The following is a 20,356-nucleotide window of genomic DNA, read 5'->3' on the forward strand; positions in this document are numbered from 1 at the left end:
CATTTTTCTCAGTGAATATACTTGCAATGGGGCTATTGTAATGACATTTTCACCAAATATCAGCCACAACCCATGCAATCCACACATGCAGAGAAATCAAACCATAGATGTCCATAAATTAAGTTATTGTAATAATGTGAAATGACACAGGGAAAAAGGTATTGAACACATGAAGGGCAGTGCAAAAGGGCATGAAAAGCCAAGACACCAGCTGAAATCTATCAGTAATTAGAAAGCAATCCTGCCCCTTGTCAGTGCAAATTAATATAAACTGGTTCAGTCCCAACTGATGGCCTATGAAAAGGTGTCTCATTACCAAGGTGTTACACAAGAAACATCTCATGATGGGTAAAAGCAAAGAGCTCTCTCAAGACCTTTACAACCCTGTTGTTGCAAAACATACTGATGGCATTGGTTACAGAAGGATTTCTAAACTCCTGAATGTTTCAGTGGGCACTGATGGGGCCATAATCCGGAAGTGGAAAGAACATCATTTCACCATAAACCAGCCATGACCAGGTGCCCCTCGCAAAATTTCTGAAAGAATCGCGTCACCGCCCCCCTCCCCTCCTGCTGCGAGGGTTTCTAGAGTTACTGCGGGGGGGGGGGTTGGGCATGAGGCTTGTTGCCTCCCTTTCCGGGGGGCCGGGAACGGCACCCGATTCTCGGGAGGCTCCCGGCCTTAAAGTGGGATGTGGTTGTTTTTGACACTATTCTATTGAATACGCAATGCAGTCTGCTAAAAAGGCAAGTGATGGTTTTATCAATTAAGATGTTATAAAGAAGTTGAATTTTATACCCAAAGTAAATGTATTCAGTGTATCCTGTGACCTTATTATTTCTGATTACTGTTAACAGCACAATCTAAGCTTAATGCCACCCAGGTGGCATCAAGAAGTGGCCAGGTGGGGGATCTTCGCAATAACAAATGTTGAAATCCTGACCATATATGGATTTAAACTCAGGATTAACATTTTATATATTAATTCTTCTCTTATGAGAGGCCCAGTTTGTCTGCAGCTTTATTATAATCTGTAGAATCTGCTCCCGCTAGTGAAATCGGCATTAGATTAGTGTGCGCTGCTTCATACGTTTCTTTAAACAGGTTTTAATTTGTTTTAGAACAGAAAATCCTTTTGACATTCAGATGTACTCACAGGTACAGTCATATAGTCAGATTAACAGCAGCTAAATTTAGGAAAAATTCTTAGCTCAGATGTTGAAAATGTATATGCATTAAATCTATATTTTTGTCAGACTATAATTACAACAATTTTGATTATACTGCCCTATTACTTTTTGGACACACATTTATTTATATATATATAATTATTATTTATTTTTTTTTAACAGCAGCCCAGATAATACTGCCCATTTCCCTTTTAGACAATTTTAAACAGCACCCACACATTTGCTTTTTGGACACATATTTTATTTGCAGCACCCACATGCTGGCCCATCACTTTTTGACACAAATAAATTTTTTCCTAACAGTGCCCACATACTGCCCAATTGCTTTCTTTGGACCCAAACACTGCCCCAATTGCTTTTTGGACACGCATGGCAGCGCTGCCCAGTTACTGCCCCACGTGCTGGCTGGACTGATGATGGCCGCCCCAAATACTGCCCCACGTGCTGGTCTTACAGTAGAGCCAGTAAGATGTAACACAGGCCGCTGGCACGCAGAGAACGGAGTCGGGTAGCCACCACTGTCCCTGTACTGCTTCCCTAGCGACCGTATGCATGTGTGCGGCCCGTCCATTTCCCAACAAGTCATTATCATTAGCGTCCCACCAACACCCGCGCCCCCCTTCAGTACAGGGGGAGGGATTCTCTCTGCCCTCCAGCCTGACACCGCCCGGCACCGTGACGCGGCCAGTAAGTCGCGCTGTTACCTATATGAAACGTCATCGCATCGCGACTTTCGGCCGCGTCACGGTGCTGGGCGGCAGGGGGGGCTTTAGCCGGGCGAAGCGCCCGGGAAATAAAACGTGGTGGAGGAGACACTGCCTGCCATGGGTTCTCACCGGGTGACGGCGAGAGAGCTCTGTGAGAATGATGACCTGGCGACTAGCCTGGTGCTGGATCCGTACCTGGGCTTCAGGACGCACAAGATGAGCGTCAGGTGAGTGGTATTGTGTGCGGCTGCTTAGCTGTGTGCTCCCTCCTCTCCTCGCCCAGGGCTGGATCACTCAGGGGCCCACATACTGACACTTGTACATGTAACCACCACTCTGCACGGAAATGTCTTTATTACAAATCTGTGAGCTACTATCAGAGTCTCTTGTGCCAAACTTTTTGAAAATGTGCCCAGTATTGTACCTGCCACCCTCTGTGCCATCCTGCCCATGTAAGGGCAGAACAGTCCCGATGGGGTGATACTATACTGGTACAGTTGGTTGGATAATTATTTATTTTTTTTTGTTTCCTTTTTTATTTTAATGAAGTTTTCTTTTCAATATTGTATGGGTGAAAAGGGCATTAAGCTGGGTACACACTAAACAATGTGTGTACCCAGTGATAGCAGCGGTGGGAACCAGCTGGAGGGTATGCAGTCACGAAGCCAGCGGACCTAATCCCGACAGCCGGCTTCCCGACTGCTTAATCCTGGAAAGGCACTAATGACAGGCGTCGAATTTCCTGACGACTGTCATTAGACCTACGCCAGGAGCCCGACACCCTGCTTACCGATCGAAGGTAAGCCGGGTGTGGACAGCTGTGGGGTGGGGTGGGATAGGTTTAGGGAAGGGGGGGGGCTTAGGCACACCGGGGAGGTCAGGGTTAGGCACCCCCCCCCACCTGGGGGACTTGGGTTGAAGCGAAGGGGGGCTTAGGGTTAGGCACTTGGGCACTTTTTTCGACAGCTTTCATAAGCAAATCTTTTTAGCTTATTCCAATGCATTGACTTATTCCAACGGAATTGAATACTGGGGATAAGTTTTCACCTGCCGAAATTACTTAATCGGCGATACTTTTCTGCAGAAACTGACTTTTCGCACCTAATTGAATACGGCCCTATGTGTGCATGCCTTTTACTTCAATAATCGTCTGAAGCTGCAACAGGACACGAGGAACAGAGCGTGGGTCTGACCTGGGGTATAGTTTGCAGTCTGTGGTCCTTTTCTCTAAAGCCCACTTCACCTGCATTTAATTTAAAGATCCTTCCACCCAGAATTAACCATTTACAATAATAAACCTTTCAGACCTTTATCTTTGCCATATTTCCGGACAGCTGTGCTTTGACCCTCATACACTCTATGGCTTTTTTTTTTTAAACCGGAGGCAGATTACTATGGGAAATATCCTATATATTATGGGCCACAAATTTGCTGTACAGTCGGCTTTTAATCACTGTTAATCAAATCGCTACTGGCCCTTTATAAGGTCGGCTTAAAAACTGTCTCATGCAAAGGGGGGAATTCAATTGTTTTTCAGGCACTCGTTGCGGAGCTAGTTAATTGTTGCTTTAGTCAGATGTGAATGCCACGTTTATTTTGCCCAAGTGCGCCAATGTGCGTAAAGTGGCTAAACCCATGTAAAGTACTGTGCAGCATGTCAGAAACAGTTGACTTTTCGCTGATTTCTGCTCACCACTTCAGGCTGGTGCAAGCAGTAATGTGTGGCCGTGGCACTTGTGCCCTATTGGAGCAACAATTGAATAGGTCCGTCGGGTGCCCATAAAACAATAGTCGTCGTCCCCCAAAAGTGCTTGAAGATGGAACACATTTTATTTCTTCAGAGTGGAACTCATTTTGGATATATTTATGTCTGAGGCAAAGTAGTTAATTCCTAAGACACAACTGTCACTGTGGTTATTGCGGTCCCCCCAGATATAGGACACTATATAAACTAAGCCCTCATAGCCAATGGAAATTAGATAGCGACATATATATATATCACACTAACATATTACATTTTCTCATTGCCTGTAAAGGCTGTTTAAGGTATTCATGAAGAACATGAGGTGGCTACTGAAAAATATCACTATATCACATTGATGCGATGTATAGTGATGTTTACTTGCCATTCATGTACACTTACCTGTCCGACGTCTTCATGCGCTATTCAGCCCTTCCGTGATGCCTGGAAGCAGTGAGAAGACAGACATAGCGCGAGCTGGATATACCTGTTTATCACTGCGCATACGCCGGCGCGCCAGAGCAGCATGTCAGGTTAGACCTGCTGCAATGGAGCTTTCCGTTCCTTTATGAATTGCACTCGCCATACGAAAGTATGGTGATGCGATTCATACACAAAGCAGGGTGCCCGCGGTAACCCCCTGTATGAATTGCCGAAAGCAGTGAAAAGCCCTGTTGTCATCTAAACAGGACATTTCACTGCTCTATGAGTAGACCCTGGGGTGGGCAATAAGTGGCCTTTCAGCTGTTGTTGAACTACAAATCCCAGCATGCCTTGCAACCGTTTTATCATGGCTAAATAGCAAAACTAGCAGGGCATGCTGGGATGTGTAGTTCTACAACAGCTGGGGAGCCGCTTATCGCCCACCCTTACCTTAGAGACTGAAGAGACAGGAAGTTTGTGCTAAATGGTGTAAGGGAAGTAAAGGTTACTTGTGTCATAAGCCAAGAAACCGCTTCAGCAAATAAAAAAATATTTATAGATGTAAATAAGGGGACTTCCCAAGATGCAATTATTTTCCGAGGTAAAAAAAAAAGACTGTGGGAAAGGACTAGGCAAAGCAGGATGTGATGACATAAGTGTTTAATAGGAGGTTTGCTGAGCCATGTCCTTGTGTTGCAGTCCTTTGCCTTCTATAAGGAGACAGCATCATTTGCGGGAGGCGTTGCACACATTCCGTAAGAAGAGAGACTTTGAGGCAGCGTTCTGTTCACTCGTAACGGGGGCTAATCATTACCTCAAAAACCGCACACCGCAGCAGGAAACGATGCTCAAGACGCATGTAAGTTATATCTCTCTCATTGGGAATAGTCAAAAAGGGGGAGGACTGGCATGATTGGTCATCACATTTCAGTCATATATTAAATCCGTTTTAATATGGTACTGGTTGTTTAGATTGATTTACAGCCAGGAGCTGTCATTGTTGCCATGGACCCCATGGCTTTCTGTAATCTGAGAAGATACAGGAAGTCATGGTGTAACAAGGGCAGCTGCAAGGCTTGAACATCAGGGTTCTGTATAGGACCTCTTTCTGGTGTAGTAGTGTGGGGGAAAGTTTGTAAAAAAAAAAAAATTCCCATTACAGAGGTATCCTTATAAATAAGCAAAATGAACCTTTAATACATTAAGGGGGTTGTAGCAATAATATTCTGGTCAAACCTTTTTTGTCCACTGGGTATAAACTGTTCTTCTCAGTAACTTTTCTGGTTCACTTTTAGATATATCGATACCTGCGAATTTTTCTACCAGAAAGTGGCTTCATGATCCTTCCTTGCAGCCGTTACTCCTTGGAAACCAATGGAGCCAAAGTTGTTGCTATAAAGCCATGGTATGTGAACGAACAAAAAGGTTCAAAAGATCATTTGTTAAAAGTTCTTTTAAATGAGAGTTTTCATTTTAGAATGACTGTACATGCTCTTTGTGTGAATACAAAAACACACCTAGTAGGCTAGGGGCTGTCTTCAGACATTGGGATGTTGTATTGTATCAGTAAAGGTGTGTTTTTTTTTTTTTTTTTTTTTTCTTCCTATAAATATTCAAACAAATAGGCATTTGTTATTTTGTGCACAGCTCCCTTTTATTAGTGTAGTTGTGTTTATTGATGTTGATTGTCCTTCCTAATCCTGTGTCCTCCAATCCACCCTAGACAGTCCAGTCTGTCCACAGTATGTCATGATAGTGATGCAGATGAGGGTGTAGAAGCTGTTAATCTGGAACTATACCAAGAGTGGTGGTACTATAATTAGACTGTTTAGAGCAGACTGGGTCACAGAATTTACAAATCTTCATGTTTCTTCAAAGCTTTCCGTATGGTCCATATATTGAAGCTTAAAAGAATAGGGTTAATATCTTGAAATTTCCATACAGTAGAAGAGTTATCTTTTTAAAATGGACACAATACCCTATACCGGGTGGTATTCACCATGCGGCCCCCCCCCCCAGCTGCTTTGGTACTACAAATTCCAGCATGCCCTGCCACTGTTTTAGCATGCCCTAATAGCAAACCTGTGGCAGGTCATGCTGGGATGTGTAGTTTCACAGCAGCTGGATGGATGCATGTTGAATACCAGTGTCCTTTACTATAACACTTCCATGTGCTTTCAATACCACAAAACTCCACATGGCTGCAGCACAGATCAAACCCCTTTTCTACCTTGGAGTTTCTATTACTACAGCCTGTTGCAACTGCACCTCAGATTATAGAACAGTTAGCAGCCTGTTCCATTCCTACTATTGTAATACTACTAATCTCATAGTGCTGGGACTTCTAGTTCCGTTACAGACAGCCTGTGAGATATACAACGCTTATTGGTTGCCCCAGCAACATATTTTTAAATATACCCGTGTTCTATCTATAAACTATTTTTTTTAATTGTAACAAAATAAACCCAATATGCCACTTGCTCTAACAACAAAAAACTATTCCAGTGATCATTTTCCTGTTACCTGTTCTGGATTTGAAATGAGGGGGGGGGGGTATGCAAACCATTTCTCATGTTTGGACGGTTCAATCATTTTGATTGTACGTCTACAGATGTGTCCTCATGTATCTAGCCTGAATACGCCACACAGCACTACTTGCCTGGCGTTAGTAAGCCGCCGAGTCCCGAGCTACTCAGCTAGCGTCCGGTGTCTTTTTGACGAAAATGCACTTAAGTTGCAATGTCATGCGACTAGGATGCACCAGTAGACTCTGCTGATTAATCTGATATGCGACACTTGCATATCGATGTGCACCGGAGTCTGTATATGAAGCACAGCGGAATGTAAAAAGCTGTGACTATTACATTATAGCACTTCGTATACAGGTTCAGAGATTCAGTCGCACAAAGATCCATGAGTGTCGCATATCGTCAGTCTGCTAGTGCATCCTAGTCTCATCGCATTGCGACTTGGACGCATTTGCCGCAAAAAAGACGCCTGACGCTAGCAGAGTTTCTCGGGACCTGGAGCGCCGAGATGGGCTTTTTAGCGTAACTGACAAGATAAGATGTGTATAAGGACACATCTGTAGGAGACTGTTTCTTTCATTTAATGCCAATACAACTGAAGGATCTGCTCCTGTTCTGTATGTAGCAATACCTACGCTGTGCTGTATGTAGGTTTCTTTAATGTAGTTTGCAAATGTGCCATTTGCTGTAATTCTTCTGCTACATTTGCACTGGGTACAAACTACTCCCACTAGGAACTGCACAGCTATAATGTAATGTAAAGCGAGTGGCCTTATTATTATTACAACAGCCCTGAACTGACCACTTGCTCCAGGGAAACCGTGAAAATGTAGGTGGGAAGATTATCAGCTACGTCTTTAATATGTGGAGATCTATACAATTAATTTTCCAATAAACTTCTTTTTCTTCATATAGCTGTGTGGAAAATATTGGTGTTAATTGCATTTGATTCTTTTCTCTTTATTTTGCTTCATTTTTAATATGCCCAAATAAAATTTTACTTTTTCAGGGCAAAGAATGACAAAATTGCGCTGCTTGTGGGCTGCATAGCTGAGCTAACCAAAGCCGATGAGTCCCTCCTTCGCTTTGGTGAGAATGACTTCAGCGTTATGTACTCCACCAGGAAGAGGTGTGCACAGCTTTGGCTGGGGCCTGCTGCTTTTATTAATCATGGTAAATGAGCAGGGATAGATGTCACTTTTTTTTTTTTTTATTTACTACTATATCTAATGATTTGGAATGTCAGATCCAATGGGGCTGATACAGAGGTGAACACTAGTTGGCTTTGCGCATTTATATTGCACAGCACATACTGCAGAGAACTACTGGTGACCACTTACGGGTCAAGGGGCATAAGTTTACCAAGGGCGTGCAGTTATGCAAACATGTACTTAATGCTTAACTAGATCTGGTGCACCAAGGGCTGGTGCTAGTGTGCGCTTATTATAAGGGTGGGACGGTAGCGTAGATGGGTACAGTTCCGAATAAATGCCAATATCCCCATTTTGTTCCATGCCCGCAATGCCGCTGTAATTACGGCCAATTCTGTATAAGCCTCAATATGTTTATTCCAGGACAAAAACTATTCTATACGTTTTTAGGATAACACATTGAACAAGCCGTATGATTAACTGGCTGATTGCATATAATTTCATTTAGTACTACTAGCAATGACTTCCATACTTCTAACATTCAGCTGTTGCCATGTTAGGAGGAAGATGCTTCTCTAACAGAGCTGACAGTAAGTGGCCTGCAGAAGTGCATGGTGTTGATTCTCGTACAGGGGCAGTGATGCCACAGTGACTCAGTAATTCATATGATTTAATTTTTTTGTTTCCCCCCCCCCCCCCCCCCCTCCTCTTCCAATCTCACAATCCTGGACTTAAGACTGTCGGCCCAACTGTAAGGTATGTTCATTTGTGCTAAATTAGCAAACATTAACTGCTCTGCATGGCTATGGGTCTGATTGGACAGGGGAGGATTGCGTGTGTGACTATTGCATGTAACATAAATGATGGGAGGTTTTTTTTTTTTATTCCCCTTCTCTAGAGATCCGTATTTAGTATTTCCCATTTGTCACACATATATTGCCAGAAAGTCACATTATAATGGTGGGCATTTATAGCACACCAGTAATTCATGGAATTATGTCTATATGTTTTTTTTTATTTTTTTTTTAAGATTGCCAATTTTAGTTTTTATTAAACCCTTTTTTTTTTTTTTTTAAATTACCATTGCCCCTAAAGGGCTTATTATATCTGTGAAATACATTTCTTAATATTGGTAATTGTGCAAAATATATTTCCTTTTTTTTATTATTATTATTATAAACTCCTGCACCTAGTTTGTACTAGCTGTCACCTAGGAGCTTCCTGGAAAAACTGAGCCTCTTCACCATTGTAATCTGTTCTGCTGAAATTAGCATATGTACAACATGGAGTATATTTACATGCATTATGAAAGACCCTTCCCTATCATGATGTACAGTTGGGGAGCATGGGCCTCTCACTGTAATGTCTCGTCACTTTTCTTTGATTATGGATTATTGGCCAAACCATTTGCTTTCCATGTCCTAAACAATATTCCCACTTGACAAAGTTTTATCAAATTCTTTAGTCTCACAGAGAACCCTCAGTTAACAATAACCTAATACAATTATAATACTGTACTTATTACCTTTGTTACAGTATTTTAATCTAGTGTTCGTTTATGAGTTAGACAAGTTTAACCCCAGTCCTGTGTCATCACTGATGCTGCTTTGTGTGTGTGGGTTTTGGGTCCTTGTAGTTGGTAATTGTACCAGTTCATCATACAACTAAACGATCTTCTCTTTTCATGATTCAGTTTGTTCCATCAGAAGGTAACGCTGCTTGTGTAAAAGTTCTCAGGGACATTAAACCCGAAGAAGAAATAACCTGCTTCTATGGAGACAGTTTTTTTGGAGAGAAGAATGAGATGTGCGAGTGCTGCACCTGTGAGAGGTGAGTTTTCATGAGTTAGCGGAGTTTTTTGGGCTCTACGTAAGAATCCTTAGTGGCCCTTACGATGGAAAAATCCAAACCATCTTTAAATTTATATATATATTGTGGCTGAGGAATTGCTTAGGCCAGTCTCATGCCGCGTATCCACTACGCGACATTGCTGAGCGATTGCACGATTTACGACATAATCGTGCAATCGCTCAGTAATCGTCTGCAAATCGGGCAGTTTAAAGTAAAAAACGACCACCCGCTGGTCGTTTTTGACATCTATCATCGCCTGAACATGCTGGTCAACCTGACGACGACATCAGGTTGACCATGTTCGGGAATGATTGATGTGCCTACACTGAACGACTGAATGTTCAGTGTAGGCACATCACAGACTGTGAAACGACTACACGATTGCAATGTCGTAATCATGCTCTAGTTTTGCAGTCTGTGTGAATATGCACCTTTTAGCCTCTGCTTGGGTTAGGGGTGGAGAGGTGGTACATGCAGCTTTTGGAGGGTTTATAAATGTTAAAAGCCTGGAATTGTAACTTTGGTTGAGCACATCTGGCGGGCATCCTAATACCTTGAGGATGCGGCTCTGGATGCTGAGCTCATTGGTGCAAGGATTTCAGCCTCTGGTCTCAGCATAATGTGTGCTTTGGCTTCTGAAGCACACGCAGAGTCTAAAACTATAGAATTCCTGGCCTTTTCAGGAATTGTCTTATTTGAGCCAGAACTGGACAATATTAAGTTCTCCACATAAGGGCATGGGGTGGTAGAAGTTGATATCTACTTTTAATGCTTACGCACTTAGGAGTCCCGGGTTTTGTATCCAGAGGGCAATCTTCCTCTGCTTGTGAAAGGACATCAGATGGGAAAGTAGCTTTCTCAGCTAAGTGACCAGCTTCTAAACACTGTTGCAAATAGCACGACAGGACATGATTCACATCTGCTTCTGGATCTTGTATATAAAATGAATTGGCTTGTTTGTCTGTCTGGTTATGCATTCAGACATCCCTGCATTGATTGGGATGAAACCAACGCAAGGTGGGCCAGTTGGGTCCTGGCCAGGTTTAAGGGGGGGGTGGGTTAGGGTCCCGGTCAGACCTCCCATTGGTGTATGCTGGGCACAACGTTGACCCGGGGTGCCTGTTCTGAGCCTTCCAGTGGATCAATTTGGACGAAAACTTCAGAGTGGCAACATTGGATCCCTTGGACCTCCCGTTGGTTTCAAAATAAAACTTGCGAACTTGAAGATTCAAACCCGGGCAACGCAGGGTACTTCATCTAGTACATTATACATTTCATTATGTCCCCACCCAAATGTTTTTTTACCAGTGGTCTTTGTCTTTGAAAAGCAGAAGGGGTTGGGATTCTAATCCTGCCTCTTAGTCAAGACATCAGACAGACCTTTTTAGCCCGTTTAGAACCTAAACATGCAGCTTTGATTTGATTAGCTTCAAGATATGGAGTCTGTCCATAAACAGTATAGAGCAGGTAGGTTTATGGTCTCCTTGGACAACAAGAACTCATTTTTGCATACACTGATCTGGAAAGAAACAAATGGCTTTTCAGGTTCGCTGTTCAAGCCCGCCATTTTCCGTTTTGAGCTTTGTCTTGATAATATTGAAATGCAGCAAGTCTCCCCATCACTTTTCAAGCCAGTTAATGAGACGGCCTTCAGAGGTGCATCATTCTCTCCACTGGTGGCCTTAAAGTTACCAAACTTAAGGGGATCGTCCCTTCACCAGTGATTTTAATATTTTGGCAACAGATGGCAGCACTCTAGTCAGAGGACGTCATCTGTTGCTAGGAAAGGCCATAAAAGACAGACTGAAGAAGCCACAAATAGCTACCTTGCCATGAGGGAATCTAGCACAATTATGCACAGGAGGAAACAATGCTCCAGCTACCTTCTTGACATTGTTCCTTATAATAAAAAAGAAACAGGCGTTTGTAAATATAAAAATCCTTCCTGCACCAGCTTTGATGTATAGGGTTACTTCTGGTAAATTTCTAAAAACCCATTTTCCTTTTATTGTATGTATTTGTGTGTCTACAGTACTGCTTGTAAGGTCATTTACTAATCTCCTTTGTCTAGAAAAGGGGAGGGAGCTTTCAGGCTGCGGAAGAGAGAATCAGGTGAATCTACCTCATTAGAAAAATACCAGCTCAGAGAGACAGATGGTCGTCTGCAACGGCTGAGAGATCAAAGCCACAAACAAACCCATCACGGTGCTACCCGGAAAAAGAAGCGCTATTCAAGTAAGGCTATGAGGGGTTTGCATGTTGTGTTTTTATTTTTATTATTTATTTAGCAGTTGTATTAATACAAAGTTATTTATTTATTTTCCCCAGTGTAGTGTAATTAGAAAATCATTGCTAGAAGCATACATTTGCCTTTTCTTTAAAAGATCCCTTATTTAAATTTTACTTGTTGAATGCAAATAGTGATGTTTCTCTATAGCTGTAGGAAAATCATGGGATGCTTAGCTTCAGGCTGTTCTGTGATCAAACTGCCTGTTATAAAAAATAGACTTCATTGTAAAAACCTCCCATAACACAGGAGGTTATAATACACGCATTTAGCATAATATGAGAACTGCTAGGAGTGGCTTAGTCAAATCAATGTTAAAAATAATATAAATGTCCTCTGATATTGTTATTTCTGCATCCATGTATTTGGCAGTCCTGTAGTGTATGCAGACTCATGGTAGTCTGTATAAAAAGATTTCCAGTGCAATTAGTATTTGATGTATAATACTGTAACTAAAGCCTGTGGTGTAAGCATGTTTATGTTGCTGCAAAAATCATTAGTCACAAAGTGCCTCAAAGATGCTTCTGCAGTTGAGTGAATTTTCTTACATTGTTAGTAGGCTTGAAAAAATGTACCGTTCTATACAGTTCAGCCTTATAAATCCTGATTGCTGTTGTCCAAAAAGTAAAATCTCTGGTGTGGCAGCTGCCAGTTCTCTCCTGACCGCAATGGCAATATGATCAATTTCCTTTATCTCAATAATGTTCTCTAGTACTTTGTAGCTGCAGATATCCTCTGTATCCAATCGATTTTTAGCATTCTGTTAGTGAATTTGGCATCCGCAGCTCATGTAGAACCCCTCCCTATGCTGAATATAAAACACATGCTTCTGCAATCGATAACTGTCCTCTATGATATGCTGAATGTGCTTAGAATGGTTATCTAGGCTCTGAGTAGGTAATTGGTACTGCTAACTTCCACTAATCATTTGGAGATTCTATATTTTAAAAGGACAATAGCTCGAAATCCACATGAGTTTCTGTAAGGGTGAGCAATCCACAGAGTGTTTTTATTTTTAGACTTTTACGCAACACTGTACCTTGTGTTTATTTCGCCAAGTACAATTCTGTGCAGCCCTTAAGGCTTGTACTCATGGGTAGTTATGAAACCACATTTCATCAGAAACGGCGAACTGCCCATACTGGACGTCTGAATCGCAATCCGTTGATCGCTATGAGCAACGTTTGTTCATATTGACTGAGTCACTGCATTGACCAAAAATGGAGCAAGTTGCATTGTTAGGCCATCCATAGAGTATACACAAAGCGTTCCTCACAGTGATACTGTTTTGAGGACCATTTAAATTACATTGTCTTCACTGTGAACGGATTGGAGGGCGATGTATATACATTTTACTTCCTCATACCCAACAGATGTATTCACCTTCTCAACATTTCTTCAGTCTGTATTTTGATCTGACAGGTTCATTAACTATTGCATTTACTTCTATTAGTATGTCTCCATCTTTTGAGGTTTTTCACTCTTAAATTTGTGTAGAATAAATGCCAGCTGAGTGACACTACCTGCTAATAATTGTGTGGTTATAATATATATTTGTTTGTTTTATTTTTAAGATTCTAGAACATCTCCCAGCCCCAAAAAGAGCCCTGGACGCTGCAAATATAGCACTTTTCCGCTAAGTCTCAGGTCACCACCGTCCTCTCCATACTACTGCTACAGTTTTAATGGAGCGCGACAGCCTAAAATCACCAGGTCACAAATGTCTCTGAAGTTTGCCCTGCCCCATGGGACCCTACTAAGGGATGTGCGTATTGTTCTGCATAACTTCAAAAAATGTAGGCATGGCTCCTCTGTCCCAGAAACACAAGGTGGAGGCCAGTGCTGCAAACTGGGCAAAGAACCTGCAGTCAGGCTTAGACGGCAAAACATGAGTCCTGATAAGCTAAGATTGTATACAGGCTCTGATACTGCGTCTTTCTCAGAACACAATTCATCTCTAACATCTCAACAAGGTACAACTGTTGCTTTGGAAAAACAGGCCAAAGATTATTCTCTGAATTGTGCACTTTTTAATGAACATAGTGTGGATGAGGACCATGTAGTTGCACACAACAACTCTCCTAGATATAACAGTCCTATTGTGAATCGCACCAATGGCATTACCTCTGAACCAGAACCAAATGTGCATGAGCAAAATGAGGTTGAATGGTGTGAAAGATTTGAATCCAGTCCCGTTCCAGAATCTGAATTGGAAACAGACAGGCAAAGCATTGATGGCACAGAATCCTTTACGGCTGAACCACAGTCTGATTTTCTAGTATCCCTTTTAGACTCTAACCGGTTACATTCAGATGATGTGTCACAAATGCAAGAAACCAAGAACTTTCCGCCAGCTGGATCTGTACCTGAAGAAAACACTGTGAATCTAAATGATACAAGCCTCTTCCGATTAAATCCGGAACCTGTGTCACCAAAACAACTTGGATTAACTCGTTACATAACTGTAAATTTGAGCAAATTGAGAGATTCACTACCTGAAAACTCAAGCACACAAAGCTCTTCCCAGGCTCTTGCCACAAAGATGCATCAAGCCAATTGTAAACCATATCTATCTGCTGACCTCCCTTGTGATCAATTAAAAGCTAAAGCAACTAGGTTTGTCAGTGCCTCATACAGTGCACCAACTGAAAAAACAAGTGAAAATGGGGATTCTGAAACTTTAACCAGGTCATATGCAAAGAAAGGGTTTTCTTTAAGATCCAGGCGACTTCTTTTTAAAGGCACAGACAAAATGGTAAGAAAAAGAAGCGCTCTTAAAAATCCACAGGAGACCAACCTGGATTTAAACAAGCACATGAAAGCCACAAGCAAAGGTGCAAGTACAAGACCTCAAAACTGTATCTCTACTCCACAGAAGCTCCTCAGTGTTGAGATGCAGTTGGATCCTAAATTGTCCCTCAAGCCATATGTAGAACTTGGTTTAAACAACCATCTAAAACGAGGAAGCCTGGTTAATGGGGCACATACTTACTGCACGCCAGTCACAGACGGAACTGCTAACATGTTCATCAAACAGGGGTCTGAATTGTTGACCGATGACAAGAAGACAAACGTGACTTTTAATCCTTTCACACCATCCAAAAGACTGCGTCTCGTTGTCACCAATGGATCCATCAATCTAGACATTGCTTCCACATCAAGTGATGAATCCGACTGAAGACTCCTGACTCTTATCATTCCCTGACTATTATTGATTCCATAACATTGAGAAAACTGGGGAGATTAGAAGCTTTGCTTTGTCAGAAGCTTTTCTGTGTAGGTGCTACTGCCCCCCCCGTCCCCCCAAAAATCCCCATTTATTTTTTCTGGTGTCCTTTCTCAAGGATGATTTACACACCAGTTTGCCTTAGTCTTCAAAGCTGGTGGAAATACAATTTCATCTATCAACCCTTTTTGTAAAAAAGAAAAATAACTTTTCTGTTCTTTTTCTTCATGATAAAACAGCTGTTTTGTTTCCTGATTCTTTTTATTATTTTTTTTATTAGGCACTTCCATCAGTGAACTTAATTCTTTCTACCTTCTTCTGTTATTAATATTTATGGTGCTATGTTGGTAATCTAAGAAGGTATTTCCTTTCAGGACCTTTTTGTTTGTCACCATAATGTTCTGTTTATGTAATGGCAAGAGTTTTGTATTGTGTAATGAATCTTTTGTTGTACAAAATGTTCAGAATACACAGAAGCATGGTGCAACATCTTGTGTAGTGTATTGTACCAGCAGGATCAAAGTAGTTTTATACAATTTTTTTTTTCTTTTCCCGTATTGTCACCGATAGAGAGCAAAGCCATAAGCATGCTTTTTTTTTTTTTTTTTTTCCGTTGTTTTTTTAAGGGTGTATAAAATATTTTTTCTATTAGTTTTTTTTTTGTTTGTTTGTTTTTAAAGGCTTGGGGGCATCATTTGACTCTCATAACTTTTTTTTTTTTTTTTTCTTAAATGTTCTACATATAATTTTACTACTTCTTAGGAAAGAGGAGTGTGTTTAGCAGAACTCAAAGGTTTAGACCTGCCCTATTGACTATGTAGATAAAGGTTTTTTGTTTTTTTTCTTGAGTGAATAAAAAAAAAAAAATTGCATAACTTAATGCAAAGTTAGTTACTGAAGTATTTAAATAATTTCCTTCAAGATTATTCTATCTTTTTATCCAACTACATTTTGACATTGGAAAAGGTAAATCTATACAGAACCACAATCATTAGGTAGTCTAGTATTGATATAAGGTTCAAAGTACACCAATATTTCACCTTCTTCCGACATATATCAGGAGCTAAAGATTGCTGATTATTTTTAAATTTAAAAAATATATATATATATTTTATGCATATATGCCTGGTAGAGGTATGGAAAATGAAGACTGGCCCCACATTAGAAAACCGGGTACAGGTTGAGTCTCCCACATCTAAATATTCCAAAATACTGAGGGTTTTTTTTTGTTTTTTTTTTAATTAAATAACTGAGATAGTGAAACCTTTGCTTTTTGATTGTTCAGTCTGCAAAAACCTTGTTTGAGCTACAAAATTATTGAAAATATTGTATAAAATGACCTGCAGGCTGTGTGTATAAAGTATATACAAAATATAAATGCATTCTGTGTTTAGATTTGGGTCCCATTCCCAAAATATTTCATAATGGCATGCAAATATTTCAAAATACTTAATATTCCAATGTCTAAAATACCCCTGGTCCCAAGCATTTTGTATATGGGAGACTTAATCTGTACTATAGTAAATATTGCACCCCCCTACAGTAAAGTGTTACAATATTAGACCTGTTTAATCGCACTAGGACAACAGTTTTGTAGTTTCACATGGTCACAGAGCTAAGTGACATTTGATCTCTGGATAACTGACAACTGGGGGGACTATCCCTTTTTTTTATTGTATAATCTAGCAAGGATTTGTAATATAAATATTAGAGTATCTCTGCCCACATTTTATTATAATTCAAATGATAAGATGTGTACACTAGGGTTTTATAAATTCAGGTGAGTACTTTGAAAGAACTTGTTCACTCTCCATATACAATACAAGCAAATTACTTTTAAACACTTCAGACACTTGGATGTGCCCTGGTACTTGCATAAATCAGTTGTACAAGCTTTGAGAACAATGAATCCTTGTACCTGCAGCGTTTAAGGACTGGGTTGCTCTCAGCAGGCCTAGTCTACAAAACGCACTGCAAAACACCTTCATGATGCACCTGGAGGGTCTGCCCAGTGCACCTCAGTGTGAATGCCTGCGCTCTGCAGAGACTGGCACAAACTAGAAGTGAATCAAGGAATGTGGAAAATGCTCTATAAAAAGTCACGTTACATTGCAGAAAACCTAGCGAGAGCAGAGTGGTAGGCATTTATTTCTGTTGCGGGGGCACTTAAGGTTTAGTAAACTGTTGAGGGTGCACACCTGTTGGTAGGTTAAAACCCTTCCCACATTCAGTTCAGACGAAAAGGTACTCTTTTTGGTACTTTATCTCCCTCCATATTATAGACCTATCAATCAGCTTCTGTCAACTTACAGGCTGTTTGAAAAAAAAAAAAAAAAAAAGAAATGATAGAAGCTGATTGGTTGGTACTTTATCTCTGTCCACGCCCTAGTACATAGACCCCTTTGACACGTATTATCCAACCATAACCCTCGAACCAACATTGCTGTGGGACTGGATCATATATAATTCTGGTCAACATTATATGACACTCTTAAGTCTTAGCTACAACCTGCACACTATATTTAGAAATAAATGGAAATGTAGGATGTCTAAAGTTATGAAGGGAAAAAAAAGAAAAACTTAAGATGGCCATACACTTTCAAGATTATCTGTACAACCATCCAACTAGTTTGTCTGGAAAACTGACACAAATGGTTGTGCAGACAAATTGGTTAAATTTGTTCGGTTTAAACAATTGTTTTTTTAGGCATTTGGGAGCAAATGGACGATTGCCACTTGCTCCTATACATTACTAGATTTTCGTTCCAACCAGTCAACTAGTTGGATGATTGGACAGAAATGATAAGGTGTATGGCAGCTTTACATTTACTAATACAAAAATGAAAACATTGTGATCTGGACAGAATTAAAGGTACCCTTACTTTAATATTTGATTGCTCATCCTTAAGCAGCAATGACAGTCTCTAAATGTTTCTTGTAGCCATCTGTAAGCTGCTTCCACTTGTCTGTTTCTCACAATCTTCAATCACAATTTGTTGAAGCTCTTGAATGTTTGCAGGATTCCAATGGCAGACTTCAGTTCTCTTTTAATTGGAATGCGATCAAGACTCAATGCTGGCCAGTTTAAAGCAGTCCATTTTTCCTTTTCAACCATTCTTTTGTGCTTTTCGATGTGTATTTTGGGTCTTTGCTGTGCTGGAGAAACCATGATCTTTGACCCAAGCCTAGTTTTGATACACTGGGTAGAACATTTTGCTCCAATTTGCTTTGGTAATCTTCTGTTTTTATGATTCCTTCATTTCCTTCAATATTGTGAAGGCCTCCTGTACCAGAGGCAGCAAAGCAGCCCCACAACGTTATGTATCCTCCACAACGTTTTACTGTAGGCAAGGTGTTCTTAACAGCTGCATTTTGTTGCCTATAAACAATCGCTGGTCTGCATTGCCAAAGAGTTGTATTTTGGTATTGTCTGCCCACAGAACGAGATACGTTTGGCATCCTGGCGGTCTTGATGCTGACTCTTACATTACCGAAGCCAGAATTCTGACCGCCGGGATGCTGAAGGTAAGTAGCAGGTTTGGGGGGAGGGTTTGGTTTAGGGTTTAGGAACTAGAGGGGGGGATAGGGTTGGGCACTAAGGGGGGGTGGGTTAGGTTTATGGGATGGGGAGGTTAAGGTTAGGCACCAAAGGAAGGGTTAGCGTACCAACCAACAAGTGTCTGTATGTTAACCATGTTGGAATTCTGACCTCCGTGATCCCGACTTTCGTCATTTAATACCCAACCCCACAGAACATTTGCCCAGGAGGATTGTGGTCTAGGTGCATTTTGGGGGGAAAAAAAAAAATCAGTCTTTTTTTTTTTTCCCCAGCAGTGGGGTTCCTCCTTGCCATTCTTGGTTTAGTGTGTGGAGTGTTGTAGGGAGTTGAAATGATTACTCCAGATTGATTCATGTCAGCCTTCAGCTCTTTTGGATGTTTTCCATGTTTGTTTTTCCACGGTTTGTACTAACTTTCAAAAACTTCTCTCATTGTTCTTCCTCTTTCCACCATGTCCAGGAAGGTTCTTCAGTTTCATAATTAATTCTTAATAACACTGTTGAAACAGGGAGACCAATGTCTTTGGAGATGGCCTTGTAACTTTTGGAGGTCTTGTGATAATGGCACTTCTGATGTTCTCGGACAGCTCTTGTCTTCACCATTGTGACAATATAACACAATAAAAAGTGTCCATTTTAAACCTTAAAGCTATCATTCATTTGTTAATTCAAGTCATGTGAGCACTGACAATCTATCACAGGTGCATCTGATTTCACAGGTGAGTTTAATCTTGCTTTTTAATTCCCCCAAGTCAATTTGAATTGTTCAAATGGTTGCTCATAATTGTGTCATACTAATCTTTATATTTCTATAGTTATTCCATTATATTGTTTTTTTTTTCAAATTGTTTGGCACCAAACAACTACGGATTAAACAATGACTGTATGTATCAAAGCTCGATGAGGGATAAAATTGTGAGAGAAAAAGTATTAACGTATCAGCTCCTGTCATTGTTCAAACACAGCCTATAAAATGTGAGTTAGATCAATTTGATCTCTCATCGAGCTTTGATACATAGGCCCCCAAAGCTGTAAATTAATTTTTTTTATCAGGAGAAATTGTATATACTAATTCAAAGGTGCCAATAATCTAGACCAGTGGTTCAAACCCCACACAGTTCACATTTTCCAGGTCACCCAGCAGGAGCACAGGTGTATTCATTACTCACTCACTGACATATTTTAAAAGATCCACAGGTGGAGCTAATTATTTAATTTGTGATTCTGTGAGACGACCTGGAAAACATGCACTGTTGGGGGTCCTGAGGACCGAGTTTGAGAACCTGTGGTATAGACCATAACTGTATCATGGGATGTAGTTTGTTTAGAGTTATGTCGATAGGCGGCATGGTCAAAGTATTGACATTAGAATTTCGACTTTCTCAGAATGTCGATATTAATCACTAGAACACTGCTCCGTCACATGAATCCGCCGAAACTGAGTGTCACATGACTTTTGGGATCGGGAAGATGCAGCCGACGGGAGCAGGTAAGTCACTGCTGGGCCACCACGAACAATATGTCAACATTTCATCAGTGTGCACATTGTTGACATGCAAAGAATGTTGACACATACCAAACCCCTGTACTACTAAACACACTTCCCCACTGTAATGTGGCTGGAACAATGTGCTTACCAGCTCTTTATGGGAGAGAGCTATACATCAGGTCCTATTAGCGCTTCAAGCAATGT

General features: G+C 40.9%; 1 protein-coding gene across 1 annotated transcript; it reads left to right on the top strand.

Annotated features, from left to right (window-relative positions):
* The first annotated feature begins 1,912 nt into the window (after window positions 1-1,912).
* On the top strand, window positions 1,913-15,594 carry KMT5C (lysine methyltransferase 5C). The gene is made up of 8 exons (XM_088450953.1): window positions 1,913-2,125; window positions 4,762-4,921; window positions 5,358-5,467; window positions 7,600-7,763; window positions 8,478-8,497; window positions 9,435-9,571; window positions 11,664-11,827; window positions 13,454-15,594. The coding sequence occupies exons 1-8, from the start codon at window positions 2,016-2,018 to the stop codon at window positions 15,055-15,057; spliced, it is 2,469 nt and encodes an 822-aa protein (XP_088307079.1). The 5' UTR covers window positions 1,913-2,015; the 3' UTR covers window positions 15,058-15,594.
* The last annotated feature ends 4,762 nt before the right edge of the window (window positions 15,595-20,356 follow it).

This window comes from Taudactylus pleione, unplaced genomic scaffold (genome assembly GCF_031769625.1).
Source record: "Taudactylus pleione unplaced genomic scaffold, aTauple2 ptg000535l, whole genome shotgun sequence".
Classification (NCBI taxonomy): Eukaryota; Metazoa; Chordata; class Amphibia; order Anura; family Myobatrachidae; genus Taudactylus; species Taudactylus pleione.

Excerpts from the sequence above, each read along its gene's own strand:
- KMT5C (XM_088450953.1), top strand. The coding sequence starts at position 2,016 with ATGGGTTCTCACCGGGTGACGGCGAGAGAGCTCTGTGAGAATGATGAC. Across the intron at positions 8,498-9,434 it reads ACTGTCGGCCCAACTGTAAG|TTTGTTCCATCAGAAGGTAA; the intron begins GTATGTTCATTT and ends TTCATGATTCAG. Across the intron at positions 9,572-11,663 it reads GAGTGCTGCACCTGTGAGAG|AAAAGGGGAGGGAGCTTTCA; the intron begins GTGAGTTTTCAT and ends TCCTTTGTCTAG.